The sequence below is a fragment of the Podarcis cretensis genome, assembly GCF_951804945.1.
Source record: "Podarcis cretensis genome assembly, chromosome: 3".
In the NCBI taxonomy this organism is placed as follows: Eukaryota; Metazoa; Chordata; class Lepidosauria; order Squamata; family Lacertidae; genus Podarcis; species Podarcis cretensis.
In genome coordinates, this window is record NC_137172.1 from 48,302,768 (window position 1) to 48,322,163 (window position 19,396).

The window sequence follows — 19,396 nt, forward strand, 5'->3', positions numbered from 1 at the left end:
TGTGTCTATCCATCTATCCAGATATTTCCAGACATAACATAGGAAAGCTAGCAAAACTATGTTATGCATCCTTTTCCGGCAGTACACTACTGGGCAGGAACATTACTTGCAAAAATAAACGTGCTGCCATTGGACTAAACACACTAACCAAAGTGGGAATGGGTGTTTTGAATTATTGTTTCATGTACCCTTGTCTTTGTTTAACAGAGACTAAACAAATGGCCAGCTTTCAGAGTCCTGACTATCTGACTCATTGTACACACACATTGTGGAAGGATTAAGTGCACACACCAAAAGGAGGGTCCTTTGCCCTTGAATTGTAAGAATCACCAGTAGAAGATGTGTTTTAACAAAACTGATGAACAGCTTATCCCACAATAAATGTTGAAGAATTCCAGATCCTATGTTGTTTTTATTCAGAGAGGCTAACAGCATCATGAGAGTTGCTTCAGTCAAGTCTATGTGATTAATATTAGATAAACATGAAGTAAGGAGCTTGAAAAGGATCACAGCTAGAGGCTGAGATTTCTGTGCAGAGTTATACAAGAATAAATCCCAGTTAGTAAGCCAGATTTAATAGCAGCATAATTAATTTTGTTATTTAGTAACCAGAAGAAAAATCTTAACTACAAAGACAGGATGATGAACACAGAGAGTAGTATGACATATCTGTGCAAACTTTAAAAAATATATTATTTTGCCTTAAGAGCTGGATTGGAACTTTCTTAAGTATTCTTGTATATTTAGTGGACACAGGTAAACTGAATGGATAGAACTGAGACTGGGCTTTGCATAGAACTGCAAGCGGGAGAATGAGAAGAGAATGAAATAGAAAGGAGGATGCCTGGGTTTGTTTGCTTTGTGGGAGGGGTGGGGTCAATATTGAATTTATTGTATTGTTTAAAATGCCTGTTTTATTATTTAACTGAATTGTATGATTAACGTTTGTTATCAGTAACATCATGTTTTTGTTATTAATGTAAGATGCAGTCCCATATTAGAAATATTTGAAACAAGATTCCCTAACAGTGAGCCTTTAATCTGAGAATGCCTTAAAAACCCCCACAAATGGAATCTCAGATAAGTTATGTCCATTAATACAACTATTTCTGAAGAACATTCCACACAGTATACTAGTACACTTTTTACATTTCATTTGACATATAGCATCACTTACTAGGGAGACCATTAAAACTGAATCAAAAACTTTCAGTATTTGCCATTATACTTTCTAAAATCACCACTATTACTATTCTTTAATTGGTGCCACATATCAGTCAGAGGATCTATTTGACTGAATCTTTATCATGGAAAGCAAAAAATTCAAACACTCTACAGATGGCATCTTCAACAGAAGAGACAACAGGAAGTACTACGATTGCCATATTTTGAAGAGCAAAAAAAGAAGACACTGTGATGGCCATTCAAAGCAAATAAATGCAATTTGTCTCAAATTTTACCCCTGAAAAAGAGGATGTGTCCTGGAAAAAGAGGACACATGGCAACCCTAATTAGTACAAACTCAGCAAGATACGGTACATACTGATGGCCAGTAATAGATTCTCTACCTAATTTAAGGAAAAACATTAGTTACATTGATGCAACTAATTTCGAAGGGCAGCTTATTTGACAGCTTATTTGGAACAAAGAAATAGCAGACGAAAACGGTTTGTATACACCAGCCACTTCTCATTCTCTTTACAGGTTTCCCAGAAAGAAAGAAAGAGTCATTGGTTACAATATGTCTGTAACATGTACTGTACAACACAAAAAATTAATTGAGTTGTTCTCTTGTTCCAAGTTTCATTTGTAAACAGTGTTTGAAGTACTAGCTCTTGATAAATCAAACAGTGGTTACTTGATCAGCCCCATGGGAGATTGTATAAATCTGCACTTATTATCCAGGATTAATTAAATAGCTGCTGTGTGTTTATGAAGAAGCAAAGTTGATTTAAATATCACTAATGCTCTCCAGCTTAGAATAAAGAACACTGAAGACAAAGAGTAGAGCTTCTGGTTTTTATGGCTGAGATAAACAAAATCTGGGACCTATTGCCCTCATTTTAGATTGGGGAAAAATACAAAAAGTTTACAGGTGTAGACAATACAATGGGTGAGAAGTACTCGGGCAGATATCTCAGAATAATAAAATAAGGCTTTGTCAATATGCTATTGGGAAATAAAATGGGAATCTTTGTGGAAAGATTGATGAAATAAAGATGCACAGTGAATTGGGAGCTTCAGGATGAGGATGAAAAGCAGCTATAAAACTGAACTTATAATGAAACTTGGATGATGATAAAGGATATATTTGGCACGAAGCTCAAATACACAACAACAAAAATAATAAGAGACTGTGTGTCAGGAAGGAAAAACAGAACTAATTTCTTTTTCATTTAATATGTTTCAACTGCTTGTGGAAGTTATATGCGTTACCAAAATTTACACACACTCCCTCTTATGTGTGAACACTCACTGATGTTAAGCCTCAGGGGACAACAGTTAGTTTTCTTATTTCACACAGTGTAAGGATGCCTCTCAAGCCAGGTGACCCAGAAGGCTCTAGTGTCTTGTTGCCTGTCTCACCAAGAGAGTATGTATGCTGAAAAGAGTGCAGGCTGACCTGTGTTGTTTAAAGGTGACACCTGGATAGCATTACAAGCCCTAGCAATTGACTCAGCACCTTATCAGGAGACCCAGGCAACCAATGTATAAAACCTCAGCTTGATCTTTGAGCATCTTGGTTCCTAGTGAGAACAATGTGCCAGGCTAAGCGCCTGCTCAGCACCCTTTCCTATATTCTGTCTTTGCAACTTGGCCACCTGCCTTCTTTTTACTACTCTGCTTGCTCTGGCACATCTGCTTGTTAGCTGCTGTCTCTGTAACCTAACCTTTGCCAGTCTTGGCTGCTTGCCTTTGGCCTCCACCAACTGATGGTTGGTTCCTTTCTAACTTTGGCTTCTGATCCTGTTAACAGTCAGGATGCAATTCCCCAGTGAATCCTGACACAGAACCCCATTTCAAGACCTTAAAAGTATCTGTTTAAGGGAAAGAAGTATTAACGGAATTCTGGATTTATAAATAAGCAACAACTTTCGGCAAAGGTGCTTTCCTAAGCATTGTAAGCCTCACTGCAATTTATTTTACAATACACTGCTGATAACGGTATAGTAATGCAAAATGCAAAGGTGGCATGCTACTCGAACCCTGTGGAACGGTAAGTGGCTTAGAGTTGGAAAATGGTGGTGGTGGGGAACCATATTACCCCTCTCCCCATATTTTACCCACTCTAAAAATCTCCTTTTTTTTTTTAAGGTGTTGAGGTCTCTTACATGCATTCACATGTAACTCACTGCTAGTCCCACAGAAACTACTTTGATGATGTCAAAAGACACAGAGTTAATTTATAACAGTTCTTTTCTCCCTTCCAATGCAGCATCTGACCATTATGGGCTTACATACAGAACCCCAAGCATTAGTAAACTCAGGCTGTTTTACAGTCATCAAGTTCTTTACAAGAATCAGGCCCAATGTGAAAAAGTGAATCTCATAGAAAGTCTAGCTGTATTTTAGGCACAAAGAGATAGTAGGAGCACAACCAAACCATGTGCCATGTGAGGAAGAGCTGTTACGTATTGCCCCCACCCCAAAGGTAGAAATATTTAAAGTATTACTACATGTCACCCCAATCTCCATGAGCAGTGAGAGATTCCATGAGTTGCAGGCACACTTTCCAGAGTCTGTGTTCCCTTTTGGGAAAATAGGGCACAGCAGAGACGATGGTGTCTTTATGATATATGGTTTTATTTACACATATGTACAACCTGCATCTAGATGGAGGGAGTGCAGAACATTCACATCCTATGAGGGTTTGGCTTTCCCCATAAGGGCAGAATCAGATTCCAAGGACAGCAAAAAGCTATATTCTGTGTCTCTTTGTTCCAGCCTGTCACCCCCAGTTCAGTTGGAGTTCTGTCCCTCCTTCTCCTTCTCTCTGCTAACAGACTCCAAGGACCTGCCCCACAGCCTATGTCATTCAAAGCTGAAGCCCTAAACCTGGCCTCTCTGCCTGTGCCCATTAGCATGCAGCAAAGGGCCCCCTCAAATATTCATAACAGTGTGAAGCACTGATTTACAGACACTTAATTATTCACACAGATAACCCCAACTAACAACAGGCAGAACCAAGAGCAGGTAGTAAACTTCTACACTTTGTTTTCTCCTTGTTATTCTCTATCAGTGACATTTTAAACACAGCAACACTTGAGAGTGGTGAGTAATCTCACAAGCCAGGTGGTTTCCTGGGTCAATGCTGACCTGATTCCCATAGTCAGGTGGGTAGTAAAGCTCAATTTCCCAGGAGCTAAATATCTAATATGTAATCTAATGTCAGGTAATGACCACTGGAAGGAGTACAGACAGAAGAAATGCCATTGTGCATCTGCAGCAGCACAACCAGATGCCTTCATCTGCCCCAGCTGCAACAAAACATGTCTCTCCCATTTTAGTCTCTACAGTCACAGCAAGCGCTGTAACCTACTAAGAATTTGACTTCGCCTCCCTCCATTATCTCCCAAGACAGATGGATGCCAACCAACCAAAGATGTCAGATAAAGAGAATCTCCCAACTAAAGTTCCTATATAGCTAAACATTAATACTTCAAGGTACCAGATGAGCCATAGAGAAGTGGAGGGTAATTGTTCAGTACTAGAAGTACTAGGAGAGCCAGTGTGGAGTAATGATTAGGGTGTTGGACAATGACCTAGGAGACTAGGGTTCAAATCCCCACTCAGGCATGAAGCTCACAGGGTGACCTTGGGGCAGTCACCACCTCTTAGCCTAGCCTGTCTCACAGGGCTGATGAGAGGATGAAGTGGGGGAAGGGGGGAGGGGGAGAGAACCATGTATGCCACCTTGGGCTCCTTGGAAGATAAAGAGATGGTCTATAAATTTAATAAATAAATAAAATAAACAAAGTTCATTTAAACTTTTTTTTAACATTTAGAAAATCCTTAAAGAAGCAATATCCCAAGCAAAAAGAAGATTGATAATTTATTTCAAGCCACGTTCCCCAGGACATGTCACTGATAAGAAGAATGATAGAAAAGGAATAGCTTTTTGATAAATCAAGGAGAGTAAACCTCCTTAATAATAAATATTTTTTTAATTAAAGTTTGGATGTCTTCATATGCCAAAAGATCCACATTTTAATACTACTGCATGATGGCAGGTGCTGAAGGACAGCAATTCTTCACCAAGAACTTGAAAGCTCTTTTAAATCAGTTCTGTTGTTTGCTGGTGCTGTTTTTAATCTATGTAAACTATTTTAAGAAAAAATATCCCAAGCTAAATAAATAAAGGTATTTCAAATCAATGTACAGAAATCCTACAAGAGGAGCATTATTTTTGGCAGACATAGCAGCCGGAAACTGAGTTGTGATAGTAAGGGAGACAATATGAATTGCAGGTTCTATATTACTCATATTTTTCTAGTGACTGCACCTGAGACCTCAATTCTATCTATGCACAATTATCTGGGAGTAAGCACCATTTAACTCAATGGGGCTTACTTCTAAGTAGACATGCATGACATTATGCTGTACAAAAATGATTTCCAGCCTGTGTTATGGGAAACTCCAGGGTTTCTCAATTAGAATATCAATAATAGTGGGGAGTTTCTCTGAAGGACAGTTTGCCCACAGCTACTGCAATGTGCCTAGCAGTTTGAAAGCACTCCTAAGTGCAAGTAGATAAATAGGTACCGCTTTATAGCGGGAAGGTAAACGGCGTTTCCGTCTGCTGCGCTGGTGTTGGCTCGCCAGAGCAGCTTTGTCACGCTGGCCACGTGACCCGGAAGTGTCTCCGGACAGCGCTAGCCCCCGGCCTCTTAAGTGAGATGGGCGCACAACCCTAGAGTCGGACACGACTGGCCCGTACGGGCAGGGGTACCTTTACTTTACCTTTACTGCAATGTGCAAGCACCACAGAAGACATTGGGCGTGTTTTAGGATATACCTGAAAAAAATGAATATAATTTCTGTGGTGGACAAACTAATGTTGAAATGTTTCCACCAAGACAGAAATATTGATGGCCATTGGAAGAAATCACTAAAGACTGGGGAGCTTTAGAAATTCTGCCTACTGTGATCTAGGGGCAAATATTCATTGTGGAATAAGTAGAAATCTGAAAATAATGAGCAGGAAAATGTAAGAGAGCACAAAGCTTTTAGACAGTTGTTTCATCCCCCTTCCCATAAATATACAAGAAGGGACACCAAACCTAAATTTTGAAGCAGCTTCAGTATATATATATATATATATATATATATATATAGTGCTACAGAGGTAGACACGCACACACAAAAAGACTACACTTGCTGCCTTGAAGAATAATGCACAGGTATGTGAAGTGGTGGTTTTACAGGCTCAGTGGGTATTGAGGAATAATTTGAAATGGCAGTTGTATACTGGAAAGAGCAGGACGTTCTCATCTCCCTTTGGGGACAAAGAAGGTACTGTACAAGCATAGAGAGGGAAATGCTTGAAGGCATTAAGGGCATGCATATCAATGAAAGATTCCTCTAGGCACTCCATCTGGTAGGTGCCACATCCACTCAGGATCCAGTTCCTCTGTCTAGAACTGGAACAATCTTACAATGGCCATGGGAGGGTCAACCAGTGAAGCAGCTGATGACTTCCTGCTAAGTTCCTACTGCAGAATCCTAAGCATTTCCATTCTAGCACCATTCTAGTGAGAAAAACTACCACCATAATAGCTTCATGCTTTTGCTGAGGTGAAATAGGACAGAGTACATGAACCTTCTTCCCTCTTGAAGCAAATCATCCCTCAAGCAATCTCTTCACTCATATTTGACATGGGTGGCGCTGTGGTCTAAACCACAGAGCCTAGGGCTTGCCGATCGGAAGGTCAGCAGTTCAAATCTCCGTGACGGGGTGAGCTCTCATTGTTCGGTCCCAGGTCCTGCCCACCTAGCAGTTCAAAAGCATGTCAAAGTGCAAGTAGATAAATAGGTACCACTCTGGCAGGAAGGTAAATGGCGGCTTAGTCATGCTGGCCACATGACATGGAAGCTGTATGCCAGCTCCCTCGGCCAATAAAGCGAGATGAGCACCGCAACCCCAGAGTTGTTCGCAACTGGACCTAAGGTCAGGGATCCTTTTACCTTTACCTTTGCACAAACCTTCTTCCCTCTTGAAGCTTTTACCCATGATTACCCACTTTTACCCATGATTACAAAGGCAGCAGGATTTGGACTTACAGCAACTAAAGACGTCAGGTACTTACTAGCTCAGTTCAGTGCCTGGAGGATGTTGAAACAGTATTAGACAAATTCATGGATGTCTGTATTAACTTCTGTATCAGAGGTAGTACATCTCTGAATACCACTTGCTGGGGACCACAAGCAAAAGAGTGTTATTGTCCTGCTTTTGGCCTTTTCATCGGTATCTGGCTGGCATGTTGGACTACACAGGCCTTTGGTTTGATCTAGCAGAAATCTTCTTATGTTTGGTACTGGAAAGTTAGCCACTAACCAATGCCAACACACACAAAAGCCAGGTGAATACAATTCAAGTTACAGAACACAGAGAAAAACCACAACGTTCTGACATAACTATGAAGCTGACCATTCAAAAAGTGACAATACGACTCTTTCCATTTTTCTTACCTTTAATCTCTATGGCCATGGAAGAGTTCTTAGTATTGTGATGAGACAAAAAAGAACACTTGTTTCCAGCCCAGTGAAGCTTAAAAATTCTCTCTCTTACAACACAGTCCTGTACTTGTCTACTCAGAAATAATAATCTCCACTGAATACAATGGGAATTATTCCCAGGTATATTTATAGGATTGCATCTGGGAATAATCCCTGTTGAACTCAATAGGACTTGCTTCTGAATAGACAAATGTTAACAAATGTTCCTTATTTGTTTTCAGCAATGACTTACTTTCTACGTGCTAATCTAGTTTTCCTCCTTTAAACACTCAAAGATAAAATCATGGTTTCTATTCCATCCTCTAGCTGTGCAGTACAAGACCTACATATAAGCTACCTCTATCTTTGTTTCTGTACATTCCAGTTTTTTCCTTCAAGAAGTTATCCTCTCCTGAATTCTCTCACTTCGTCATTGTCTCTTTTACCAAGCATTTCTTAACTACAAAAGCACTTCATCAATAAATAACTTGTATAGAAAGGCTGCAAAATACTCTTCAGAGATTTTAGAATCATAGAATCATAGAATCATAGAGTTGGAAGAGACCACAAGGGCCATCGAGTCCAACCCCCTGCCAAGCAGGAAACACCATCAGAGCACTCCTGACATATGGTTGTCAAGCCTCTGCTTAAAGACCTCCAAAGAAGGAGACTCCACCACACTCGTTGGCAGCAAATTCCACTGTCGAACAGCTCTTACTGTCAGGAAGTTCTTCCTAATGTTTAGGTGGAATCTTTTTTCTTGTAGTTTGGAACCATTGCTCCGTGTCCGCTTCTCTGCAGCAGCAGAAAACAACCTTTCTCCCTCCTCTATGTGACATCCTTTTATATATTTGAACATGGCTATCATATCACCCCTTAACCTCCTCTTCTCCAGGCTAAACATGCCCAGCTCCCTTAGCCGTTCTTCATAAGGCATCGTTTCCAGGCCTTTGACCATTTTGGTTGCCCTCCTCTGGACACGTTCTAGTTTGTCAGTGTCCTTCTTGAACTGTGGTGCCCAGAACTGGACACAGTACTCCAGGTGAGGTCTGACCAGAGCAGAATACAGTGGCACTATTACTTCCCTTGATCTAGATGCAATACTCCTATTGATGCAGCCCAGAATTGCATTGGCTTTTTTAGCTGCCGCGTCACACTGTTGGCTCATGTCAAGTTTGTGGTCAACCAAGACTCCTAGATCCTTTTCACATGTACTGCTCTCAAGCCAGATGTCACCCATCTTGTATTTGTGCCTCTCATTTTTTTTGCCCAAGTGCAATACTTTACATTTCTCCCTGTTAAAATTCATCTTGTTTGTTTTGGCCCAGTTCTCTAATCTGTCAAGGTCGTTTTGAAGTGTGATCCTATTCTCTGGGGTGTTAGCCACCCCTCCCAGTTTGGTGTCATCTGCAAATTTGATCAGGAGGCCCTTGAGTCCATCATCCAAGTCGTTGATAAAGATGTTGAATAAGACCGGGCCCAAGACAGAACCCTGTGGCACCCCACTAGTCACTCTTCTCCAGGATGAAGAGGAACCATTGATGAGCACCCTTTGGGTTCGGTCAGTCAGCCAGTTACAAATCCACTGAGTGGTAGCATAGTCAAGACCGCATTTTACCAGCTTCTTTACAAGAATATCATGGGGCACCTTGTCAAATGCCTTACTGAAATCAAGGTAGGCTACATCCTACCTTGATTTTCAGGAAATGATGGGAAAGACATTGGGGAGGGAAATATTACATGAGGTTTTTTGTTGTTGTTGTTTAAAGACAATGGAGTGAGTCAAGACTAAAGGGTCCATCAAGTCCCTTGCAACTCAAATTACATTTACAGCCCTACATACATTTTCATGCTAGGAGTAAGTCACAGTGAAATAAATAAAACTTACTTCTGACTCAAGACATGGAGAGTCAGGGTTGCAAGGCTCAAACCTTTTCTTACTCTCTCCTGAGCCATGTCCCCGCCTCCCCCAACATTATTCTCTTTTTCCGATTTCCTTATTCTTAAAGCCTACTATTACTAGTTTCAATTATTCATCGCTTCATACCAAAGAAAAATGAAGACTCTAAGCAATTTAGAACATGGGGAAAAAATACAAAACAGTTAAAGCAGTTAAAAGCCAGGTAACAACAATGAGTAAACAAAAACAAAGTAAACAAGATTTCTTGAAGTGCTCCTCCAGCCACAGGGGTTCCAGCTGCGTGCACACAGTTGATCACATGATGCAGTGTGCACACACCATTTGAATGGCAATGCTCATCAACTTTGGAGGGGCCCCGATGCCCTCAAAGATTTTATTGGGGGGCGGGGTGGGAGAAGGGACCTCAGCCCCTAGGAGTTGGCTCCTGTCTAGCCATAAAGTAAAAAGGACAAACCTCACCCCTGTTATACCCAATTGCAATGCAATGTATTCCTGTTGTGTTTTATGATTTTCCTAATATTGTAAGTGAGCCGGAACTGGTCTGTGACTGTAATAATAAAATAAAATTCAATTCAAACCTCACCCCACCCTATGCTTCTAGCGGCAGAATCAGCACTTTCCACCACAGTTGCAACAGTTAACTTTCCCCCTTGGCCCCTCTATCTTCTTCCTCGCCTTTCCTGATGTCCACCTTTCTCTTTCCCTTCGCCACCCCTGATTCACCCACGCACCCCTTCCCCCTCCTCCTCCTCCTTCACAGGCGCCCTTCAGCTTCTTCCTCCTGCCCGAGGCTTGGGAGCATCGCCTCCTCCCCGCCCGGGCTTTTCACGGGCTGCTCTCGCGACGCCCCTCTTCTCCCAGCGCCCTGTATCCACGGCACAGGCGGCCAGCCTCTGAAAGCCAACTTCCAAGTTCAGCCGCGCGGTTGCCTCAGCTCAGCAGAGCATCTCTCGGAACTGCTGCAGCCCAACTTGAAATACGGCAAGGCTCCCCCGCCAGCGACTGGCACTATCCATCTGCCTGGCTCGAACGGGTCCTTTTTACCTGGCATCACAGCTGCTTCACAGACTTCGGTGAGCCCAGGAGACCCGACGCCTTCTCATAAAATTGCGGGCAGAGTTTGGGCTTCGCCTATATCCAGACCCCCATCCTCCGCCCGGAAGCGTTTCCAGAAAGCTCTCCCCTCTCCCCAAAAGGACCAGGACATCGGAGGAGACAGATCTTAAACGAAGGCGAGAGCGCAGCAGCCTGAGGGCAGCATCTTTGGCTGGCGGCGAAACGCAACAGAAGGACGCGGAGTTTCTTCCTCGGAATGGATGCCCGCCAAAATTACCTCACATCTTCTCTCCACCCAAACCCCGAAGCGGAGCGCTGCTATGATGCTCCATCTCCCACTGGTGACGCCGGGCGACGTGGGCTGCGCCCCTGTCAATGCACCAAGTTCCCTCAGGGTCCTTCCCGTCCGGAGGAAACGCCTCGTACCTGACGAGAGAACTTACTGCGGCGAGGGGGCTCCCGCTCCGCTCACTTTTCTCCCGAGAGAGAGGCAACGGGAGGGAGAGAAGAGCCGGAGCAGAAGGGCATCCCCAAAGCCCGCATTGGCGAAAGCTCCCTTCTGAGGGAGTCCAGCGCCCCCTCCTCCCTCTCCCGCGCCCGAGACTGCAGCAGGCGAAGCAGCCCGCCGCTCAGCCCCGCGTCCGCTCAGCCCCGCCACGCCCGCCGCAGAGCAGGTGTTCAGCTTCCCAGCGCAACCCTCCCCGAAGGAGCTCGGCGCGGCCCGGCGCCGGCGGGAGCTTTCCCGCCGGCGGGAATGCCGCGTTCCCAAGGCTCGTCTCGCCCTCGAGGAAGCCCGCTCGGAGCACTAGTTTTGGTGCAGAGGCTGGCGCGCCGAAATTACCTTCCACTTTGGTGAGAGTCAGCACGGGGCTGTTGCAGGCGCTGAGAGGGGCGACCCTGGCCGAGTGTTTCTTCATGATGAGCCCTTCCGCCAGTAAGAGCCCGTCAGCCGAGCGCCTACATCCTGACGCCGGCTGGAGCTGAGCGCTCGGCTCCCCGGCCCGCTATCAGCTCGCCTCCGCGGCAGCCTGCCTGCCTGGCTCGCCCGGCCTCGCGTACCTTCGGCTGCTGCAGCAGCTTCTCGCCGCCTCCTCGCCCGCACGCTCTCCTTTACTTGCAGCAAACAAAACGTCACCAGCCCAGCCATCCCCTCCGCCCACCCTCCCTCCACCGGCGGCGGGGCTGGAGCGTCGGGCTCTTCCACACGCTCAGGGAAAGGCTGTCCCCGTTAACAGCCGCAGTTCAGCCTTGGCTGGGTATTCCCGCAAGTGCCCAGAAAGACCGACGAGTTCCTTCCAGGCCCAGCAGAAGAGGACGAGTCCTCAGAGGCAGCTGCCAGGCTTAGACTTTGTCTCGCCTGTTAACTCGCGAAGCTCGTGGTTCAGTTAATCTCTGCAGTAGGTTAGCTCTTGCTATCAGGCTGATCCAGAAACTGTAAGGTTCGTCTGAGAAGCTGAGTTCCACGAGGGCAGGGATACTTTGCAATCCATTAGAATGCCTCGATGTAACACTATCCAAGGTACATAGTTGGTGTTCTTCCAATTCACGTATGTATGGTAGGCGTAGTCATCGCTGAGATATTTGGTAGCTGCTTAAGTCTGTGGCCTTATCTCTGAACGTAATAAAAATGGAACCTTTCACTGTATTTGCACAACCAGTTTCTAAGTGGACCACTCTCATTCCAAAATGAAATCATCTTTAAGCAATTCAATATGTTCATAAAGGCGGTTTTTCTGTAACTAGCTGTTTAATCAACACTTTAGTGGAGCCAACACACTTACTGCACTTAGATCCAACTCTGAAGCAATTATGCTGGCAAAAAAAGGCTTCCCATAGCTGCCTCTGCTTCTTCCATGTATTTACAAGCACACAGTACAACTTGCGCCTTGTTTCCATACACACCTGTTGCAAGATGGGCATATGATCCCCATTGTGAGATTTCCCCACAGCTTCAGTGTGCCTCTGTGTATACAGTACTAGCATCATGTGAGAAGAATGTGTGGGATCCCTGACTCCACATGATCAACAGCCCACTGGGAGGAAAAAAAAAGATTTCTTAGCAGAAATCTGAAATTTATTTGAAATTGTATATCTTTTCTTATTGGGAATTTTTATTTTTGCAATCCAGTCTTTTTTAATATATATAATTACAAAATAGAAAGCAAAAACTACAGCATTGCTCCGTTCTTCAAACCTAACAGTTTCAAAGATACCATAGCAATTTTTTTGTTTTTGTGGGGTGGGGGATCCATGTTGTTGTTTTTACATAAAATCCAGCAACAGTTTTTTCCACTGGGCTCCAATTAACAAGGCGCCTGCTGGTTGCATTCCACTGTGCTGCTGTTCCTACTTCAGACACTTGTCTGTCCCCCTTGTGGTTGGAGTTTCCAAATAGCAGCTGAAAAACTAAAGTAAACAAATGCAAGAAAATGAAGTAAAGCCACAGCCAGCATGTCAGAAAGGTTGTGGCCAGCAAATGAAAAGCTGGTATGTGAGGAGCTCAGTCCTTTATATATGCAGCAACAAAATTTTAAAGCTAATGTGTTCACACTATAGGACAAGAATAGTGGCATAGATCCATTTACAGATATTCACGAAGTATGCAAGGTTCAAAATCCTTTCCTGGAGATCTTTCAGGGAGGATAGCTATTTTTCCTACTGGTACTGCAAAGATCAAGATTTCCTAACATATCATACTTGGTACTGACGTAGCAGCAGCAGCAGCATGCTTAAACTATTCTTCTTATTTAATCACCTTCTACATATATGTCTCAATACAATGTCCAAAGGAACAAGGGCACTCTATGGAATGTGAGCACCAGCATCCAAGCCACCTGTTGCCACCTATTCCACTAGTAGTTTAGACCATATTATAAGGAGTGGATGTTGTAATGATAGGACTAGTCACTGATCACAGGGCAGAGATGTGTATGGTGAGATAAATGTATGCTGTGCGGAATTTCTGGATCCCCTCTTTGCAAAACCAGCCCCATTCCCTGTGCTAGCCAGTAAGCAACCTTAGTGGCTCTGCTTGTCTTCCATTGCTTTACAGGGAGCTGCTTGGGGTCTTGGGAGTGTGCAGCACATAACCCACTTCCCCATCTTTGAAGAACAAAATGCTCTGAAGTAATTAACAATGATCTTAAACTAAGTTAAATCACTTTAATGGGACTGTGGCTCAGGCTGTTTGCCAATGTAGACATAACAGTAGGAAACTGCTTGCAAAAAGAGTAAACTACTCAGGAAGTAGTCACCATTTTCTAAATAAGATCATCATACATAAAATATTGATATCACACACTTTTCCATTGTCTTCTGAGACAGTTGGTTGCCAACATATTTGATAATTATCTTATGGTCATAATCTTTCTTTCTTTTAAAAATGAGTGTACTTTTTATTTAACTCATCTTCTGATTATGAGACCACATATATTATGATTTCAAATATTCATTCAGCTAACTAGTGCTGTCCCTGTGTTGTATATTAATTTATAAAAGGAAGGAGACAAAGGAAGGGTTAGTACACAAACTTTACAATACAAAAGGTATTATATTTTACCAGTGGCATCTCCAATTAAAAGGATCAGGCATGATGATTTGCATTCTTGACACTGGTCTTATTTAAAAAATGACTGGACATAAGAAAGTACTGTAAAGAGCTTATTCTCCAAGTCCTGCCCATACATATCCTTATTCTTCCCAAATAATGTTGTAGTACCACAGTGATTCATGATTTCTGCAGTCTCTCAACCTCTCTAACTCTAGCAGTCACTTCAATTTTACTTTATGATTATGACAATTACTGAATCATTAGTTCTTCAGAATTGCATTATATACCAGCATATATTGCATGCAAACATCACTGTCATCAAGAAAAGGTATGCTGCATTATTTAAGTGAAAAAATTCTGAGGTGGGTAGGTGGATGGATAGACAGACAGACAGACAGACAGATGATAGGAATTATCATTCATTTTTTGGGAAAGGATAATGAAATTGTATTATTTTCTGTATCAAAGTATGCAATGGAGAAAGCATGTGCCAATCAATAAGTGAAGCTCAGCTACTATTCAACATCAATACAGCAATTCTTCTGCAGTATGTTATAACGCAAGTCGTGACAAAAGGGATCCCGAGAAAGCTTTTAACAACTCACATTGAATGAACACCGTGCTATCATTTTTTTAAAATAACAACAACCTTAAGATCTTTTCATATTCCAACTATCATATTTGTTACACAAACATTCTTCTGTATACAAGACTAACATTCAGTGTGATGGATACACAGTTGAAATATTAGCCAGCCACACACAGGACCATCCCAAGACATTTTGTCTCAGGTGAAGGAGAAGAGGACACTCTCTCCTAATTCAGAAGCTGACCAGACTGGCAATTGAATCTAACGCCAACACTGATTATGGGATGGGATAGCATCCCTCAGCCCACGTGATGCAGCATGCCAAGCTAGGAGGCCATGTGGCAACAGAACGGAATTACCAGGGGATCAGGGGCTGTTCCTAAGCATCTACCACCTGAGGTGGCTGCCTCACTCTGCCTAATCATAGGGCCTGCCCTGGCCACACAAGATGGTCCGATCAGTAACAAAAGGCTCACATTCTGCCTGTAATACTATAAAGCTGGCCTCGTCAGTCACTGATTGGTTGTATATCCTTGTTCCCGCAGTAAGCTGTATACATGGGAGGAGAAGGAAACAATATTCCAGATGTATAGGAAAAATGTGTTTCACACTTGGGAACATAATGGTGGTTTTAGACATGCAGAAGTTGCAGCAGAATCCAAAGACCAAATCGACCACCAGGCTCCAACAGCTAGCCCACTTCCCTGGCCATCTCGAAGTTTATATTTTCTCTCCATCCTGCTACTAGGAGTCCTGTCTTCTTCAAGCATCCACCTCCCACTCCTTCTCCAACCCAATGCTCCATTTAATGCCACCTTCCTGTGCTTCTCCTCAATCTCCTTTCTCTTTATACACTGGAATATAAAAGTACATTTGAACTATCAAAATCTTGTCACTCTGAAAACCTGCTTTATATACCAGAATGATGGCATAAAAACTGTGGGAAAATATGAATCACACAGACAGCATGATTGTTGCTTTGCCTGCTTGGTGCATGACTCAGTAAGAAGCATTGTAACGTATTAACAGCTGCCTTAGTGCTGCTTGAATGCTGGCAGAGAAGCTTAACAAAACAGAGTTTTAAAATATTAACTTAAAGATTTATGCATGACCTCCTTAAAAACTTGCATCAGCAAAGCAGTCAGCATAATGCATGTATCGTTTAAGGACTAGACTCAGTTGTGCTCAGTGAATTATCATGTTAGACATCAGCAGAATCAGGCATTCTAGATTCAACAATAATAAACCTGAATACTGCATTCATCTGAAATTTCAGCTTAGCTTTTTTCCAGCATGGAAGCTGCCCTTAGGTGCTAAGCATATGGTAAATTACACTGTTCCCAGCACTGACAGAATGGATGAGGTTTCCATACCATTAGCCAAATATTCAAAAGGACTGGAGATGGGTTATAATATCCATAAAATGAAGGCAGGATATACAGGCAATAAGTCCTGCTACATTTACAACAAATACTTCATAGTACAACATTTTGCTGTCAAAACCAGGGTTTTCACTAAATACTAAAGAGCCAGTAACTTCTTACCATCACTCAACTGAAATTAATTATTACTTTGTTGTTGTTTAGTCGTTTAGTCGTGTCCGACTCTTCGTGACCCCATGGACCAGAGCACGCCAGGCCCTCCTATCTTCCACTGCCTCCCACAGTTTGGTCAGACTCATGTTTGTAGCTTCGAGAATGCTGTCCAACCATCTTGTCCTCTGTCGTCCCCTTCTTCTTGTGCCCTCCATCTTTCCCAACTTAGATAAGTCTAATTTTTATTTTGATTAAATATTATATTATTTTGATTATATATTATATTTATATTTTTAGTATATATATTGTGGTGTTTTATGTTGAACTTGTTCTGTGAACCACCCTGAGACCTCTGGAGTTTAGGGCGGTATATAAATTTTATTAATAATAATAATAATAATAATAAATGTACAATAGTTTTTGCTAAGCCATCTGTGACCAGGAAGTTGCTTTGTAGATTCAAATCCATATTTTGGATACATAAAACTAGCAAGAGCTAGGGAGCCATCCACACCAGTTTAGTATTCATTCCATATATTTGTTAGTTCTACAACTATATGTCATGCGCAAATGCAACTCATAACACATGAAGCTGCTTTGGCCCATCTTGGTGTGTATTGTCCACACTGAGTGGCAGCAGCTCTCCAGGGTTCCAGATGGGGGACATTGCCAGCTCTACTTGGAGAAGCTGGGGATTAAAGTAGGGACCTTCTGCAAAGCAGATGCCCTACGGCCCTTCCTCATGAGCTGATTTGGAAGCCAACTGTTATTTGTGGTTGCCCACAAAGGACTCTGGCCCAGCACGCCTCAGTATAATAAGAAAAGTGAATGAATCTTCTATTGCTTTTGTCATTTTATTATAAATTTGCATAAGATACTATAAATTTGCATAAGATATTGTTATCTATTAATATATTATGCAAATAGCTCTGGGAAATTGTTCTGACTACACATAAAAAGCTGTATAGCAATCTTTATTTTTTAAAAACCATGTATAGCTTGAACTTTTAATACTGGTATTGATAACTGAAATGGGCTGCAGACAGAACTGTGTATCATACAACATATGTATAACTCCACTTTTTTTAACTGTACTGAGCCTGAGGAAAGCATTCCATGTCACTCAGAAGCTCACATACCACATTATGAACTGTCATCCTGATGAAGGTGCTATTTCACTATCCTTGAACTTTCTTGTTCTTCAACATGTGATCTTAAAAGTTCTACTTTAGCTAGGTATTTACCACTTAATACACCTTTTTTCAGAATTAAAGTTAGACGAGTTAAATTCAGCAGAACAGGACTGCTGCTCTAAATTTAGGTATTTTGCACAGGTTTAGAGTTTGAAATTCCCATATAAAATTATCTCTCTCTGTTCTTCTCAGATTATTTGGTTGATTTATCTCTGAGAAAATCTTACTCATTTTGTATGCAGAGGATTGAAAAAAAGGTCTAAATAGTTGTTGCTTTAAAAATTTAGCCTGTTGACATTTTCAGCTTGGTGTACGGAACCTCAGTCAGAATGTAGTCCTCCAGGGATCTTTGTCTGGCTCTCAGGACTCTGCCCAAGCCATGTCCCTTCTACAGGCCACACCTCTCACTGGACCTGGGACTACATAATAACACCTACGCTTTTTCAGCTGCGCTGGCCATCAGTTCATTTCCAGGCTTAGTTCAAATGCTAGTTTTGACCTTTAAAGCCCTTCACTGCTTGGGACATAGAACCTCAAGTACCACTTGCTTCCACACAGGGGCATCGTGTGGGCAGGTGCCAGGAGGCTGTGGCCCCTGGCACAATTTTTTGTGGGAGTGTGAACCAGGCACCCCCACACAGGGGTTCCCAGCGCAGCACGGTGCTCCTCTCCACCCAGCAAGGGCTGCGTTGGCCCCCTTGGCTCCTTGCTGTGTCTCCCTGCTTTGCTCCAGTGGAGGTGGGGTCGCTCTGCCAGCAATGGCAGCGAGGGTTGGGATGCTGCCTCCCCCACCAGGTACACATGCACACCCCAGGCACCAACAACTGATGCTATGCTGCAGCCTCCATATGTGTCTACCTATAACACCAAAGCCCTTCTTTGGGTGCTCCCATTATGACAGCTATCTACAGGGGAAAGGGCCCACTCAGTGGTGGCACCCTCTCCCTGAGGTTCACATTAATGTAAATTGGATGACCTTTTTATTTTCCCGGCCTTTAAAATCCTCTCTATGCTGCTTAGTTGTTTTTTTAATTCCACTTGCTCTTTTCATGCTTCTCTTTTATATTTAAATGTTTTCATGTTTTTGTTTAATTTGCTTTATCGTAATTTCATGCCCTCTAACTTTCTCTGATGAAAATAGGGACATCCTAGTCAATAATAATAATAATAATAATAATAATAATGGGAATGATTTTATTATTTCTACCCCACCCACCTGACTGGGTTGCCCCACCCACTGTGGGTGGCTTCCAACATATATAAAAACATAATAAAACATTAAACTTTTTTTTTTTTAAACTTCCCTATACAGGGCTACCTTCAGGTGTCTTCTAAAGGCTATATACTTATCTCCTTGGCTTGGAGGTCACATAATTCCAAAACCTCCAACATTTCTCTGATGAAAATAGAGACATCCTAAGGAAAAGTGGGAAATTCCAGGATCAAATTAGAAACCGGGACGGCTTCTGTAAATCCGGGACTGTCCCTGGAATATAGATATACATAGAGGGTCTGTAATTTAATTTATTGAGTAAGCCATTCTGGGAACTTTTTGGATGGTGAGCTATAAAATAAATAAATAAAACAAACCAGGTATATAGGTGTCTACAAACAAAACACAATGACCTGAAGAATTAGGTACTGTACTCCTGTTGCAAAGGTTGCTAAGATTCAGTGTAACAGCCCATACTTTCTCTACAATTTAAAGCCTTGACAAATCAAGGATGGACACATCATATTAAAAACAACCATGAAAGCATTTTCAGGTATGTTCTCATTTCCCCTCTGCTGAATGGCAAGCATTAGTACTGTGCTTTCATTATTTTTTACCTTGGA

At 42.5% G+C, this 19,396-nt stretch overlaps 1 protein-coding gene across 4 annotated transcripts in view; it reads right to left on the reverse strand.

The window, feature by feature from the left end:
- Nucleotides 1-19,396, reverse strand: part of SLC35F3 (solute carrier family 35 member F3) — a 92,493-nt gene that overhangs the window by 22,994 nt on the left and 50,103 nt on the right. Inside the window, exon 1 of one of the 4 annotated variants that reach the window (XM_079971830.1) lies at nt 11,535-11,800. The exons of 2 other annotated variants lie outside the window; for them this stretch is intronic. In XM_079971830.1, coding sequence (XP_079827956.1) covers nt 11,535-11,610 — 76 coding nt within the window. In that variant the 5' untranslated portion in view covers nt 11,611-11,800. Of the gene's footprint in view, nt 1-10,681; nt 11,153-11,534; nt 11,801-19,396 lie in introns of those variants that run through there. One more of the 4 variants, XM_079971831.1, reaches the window with a different exon arrangement.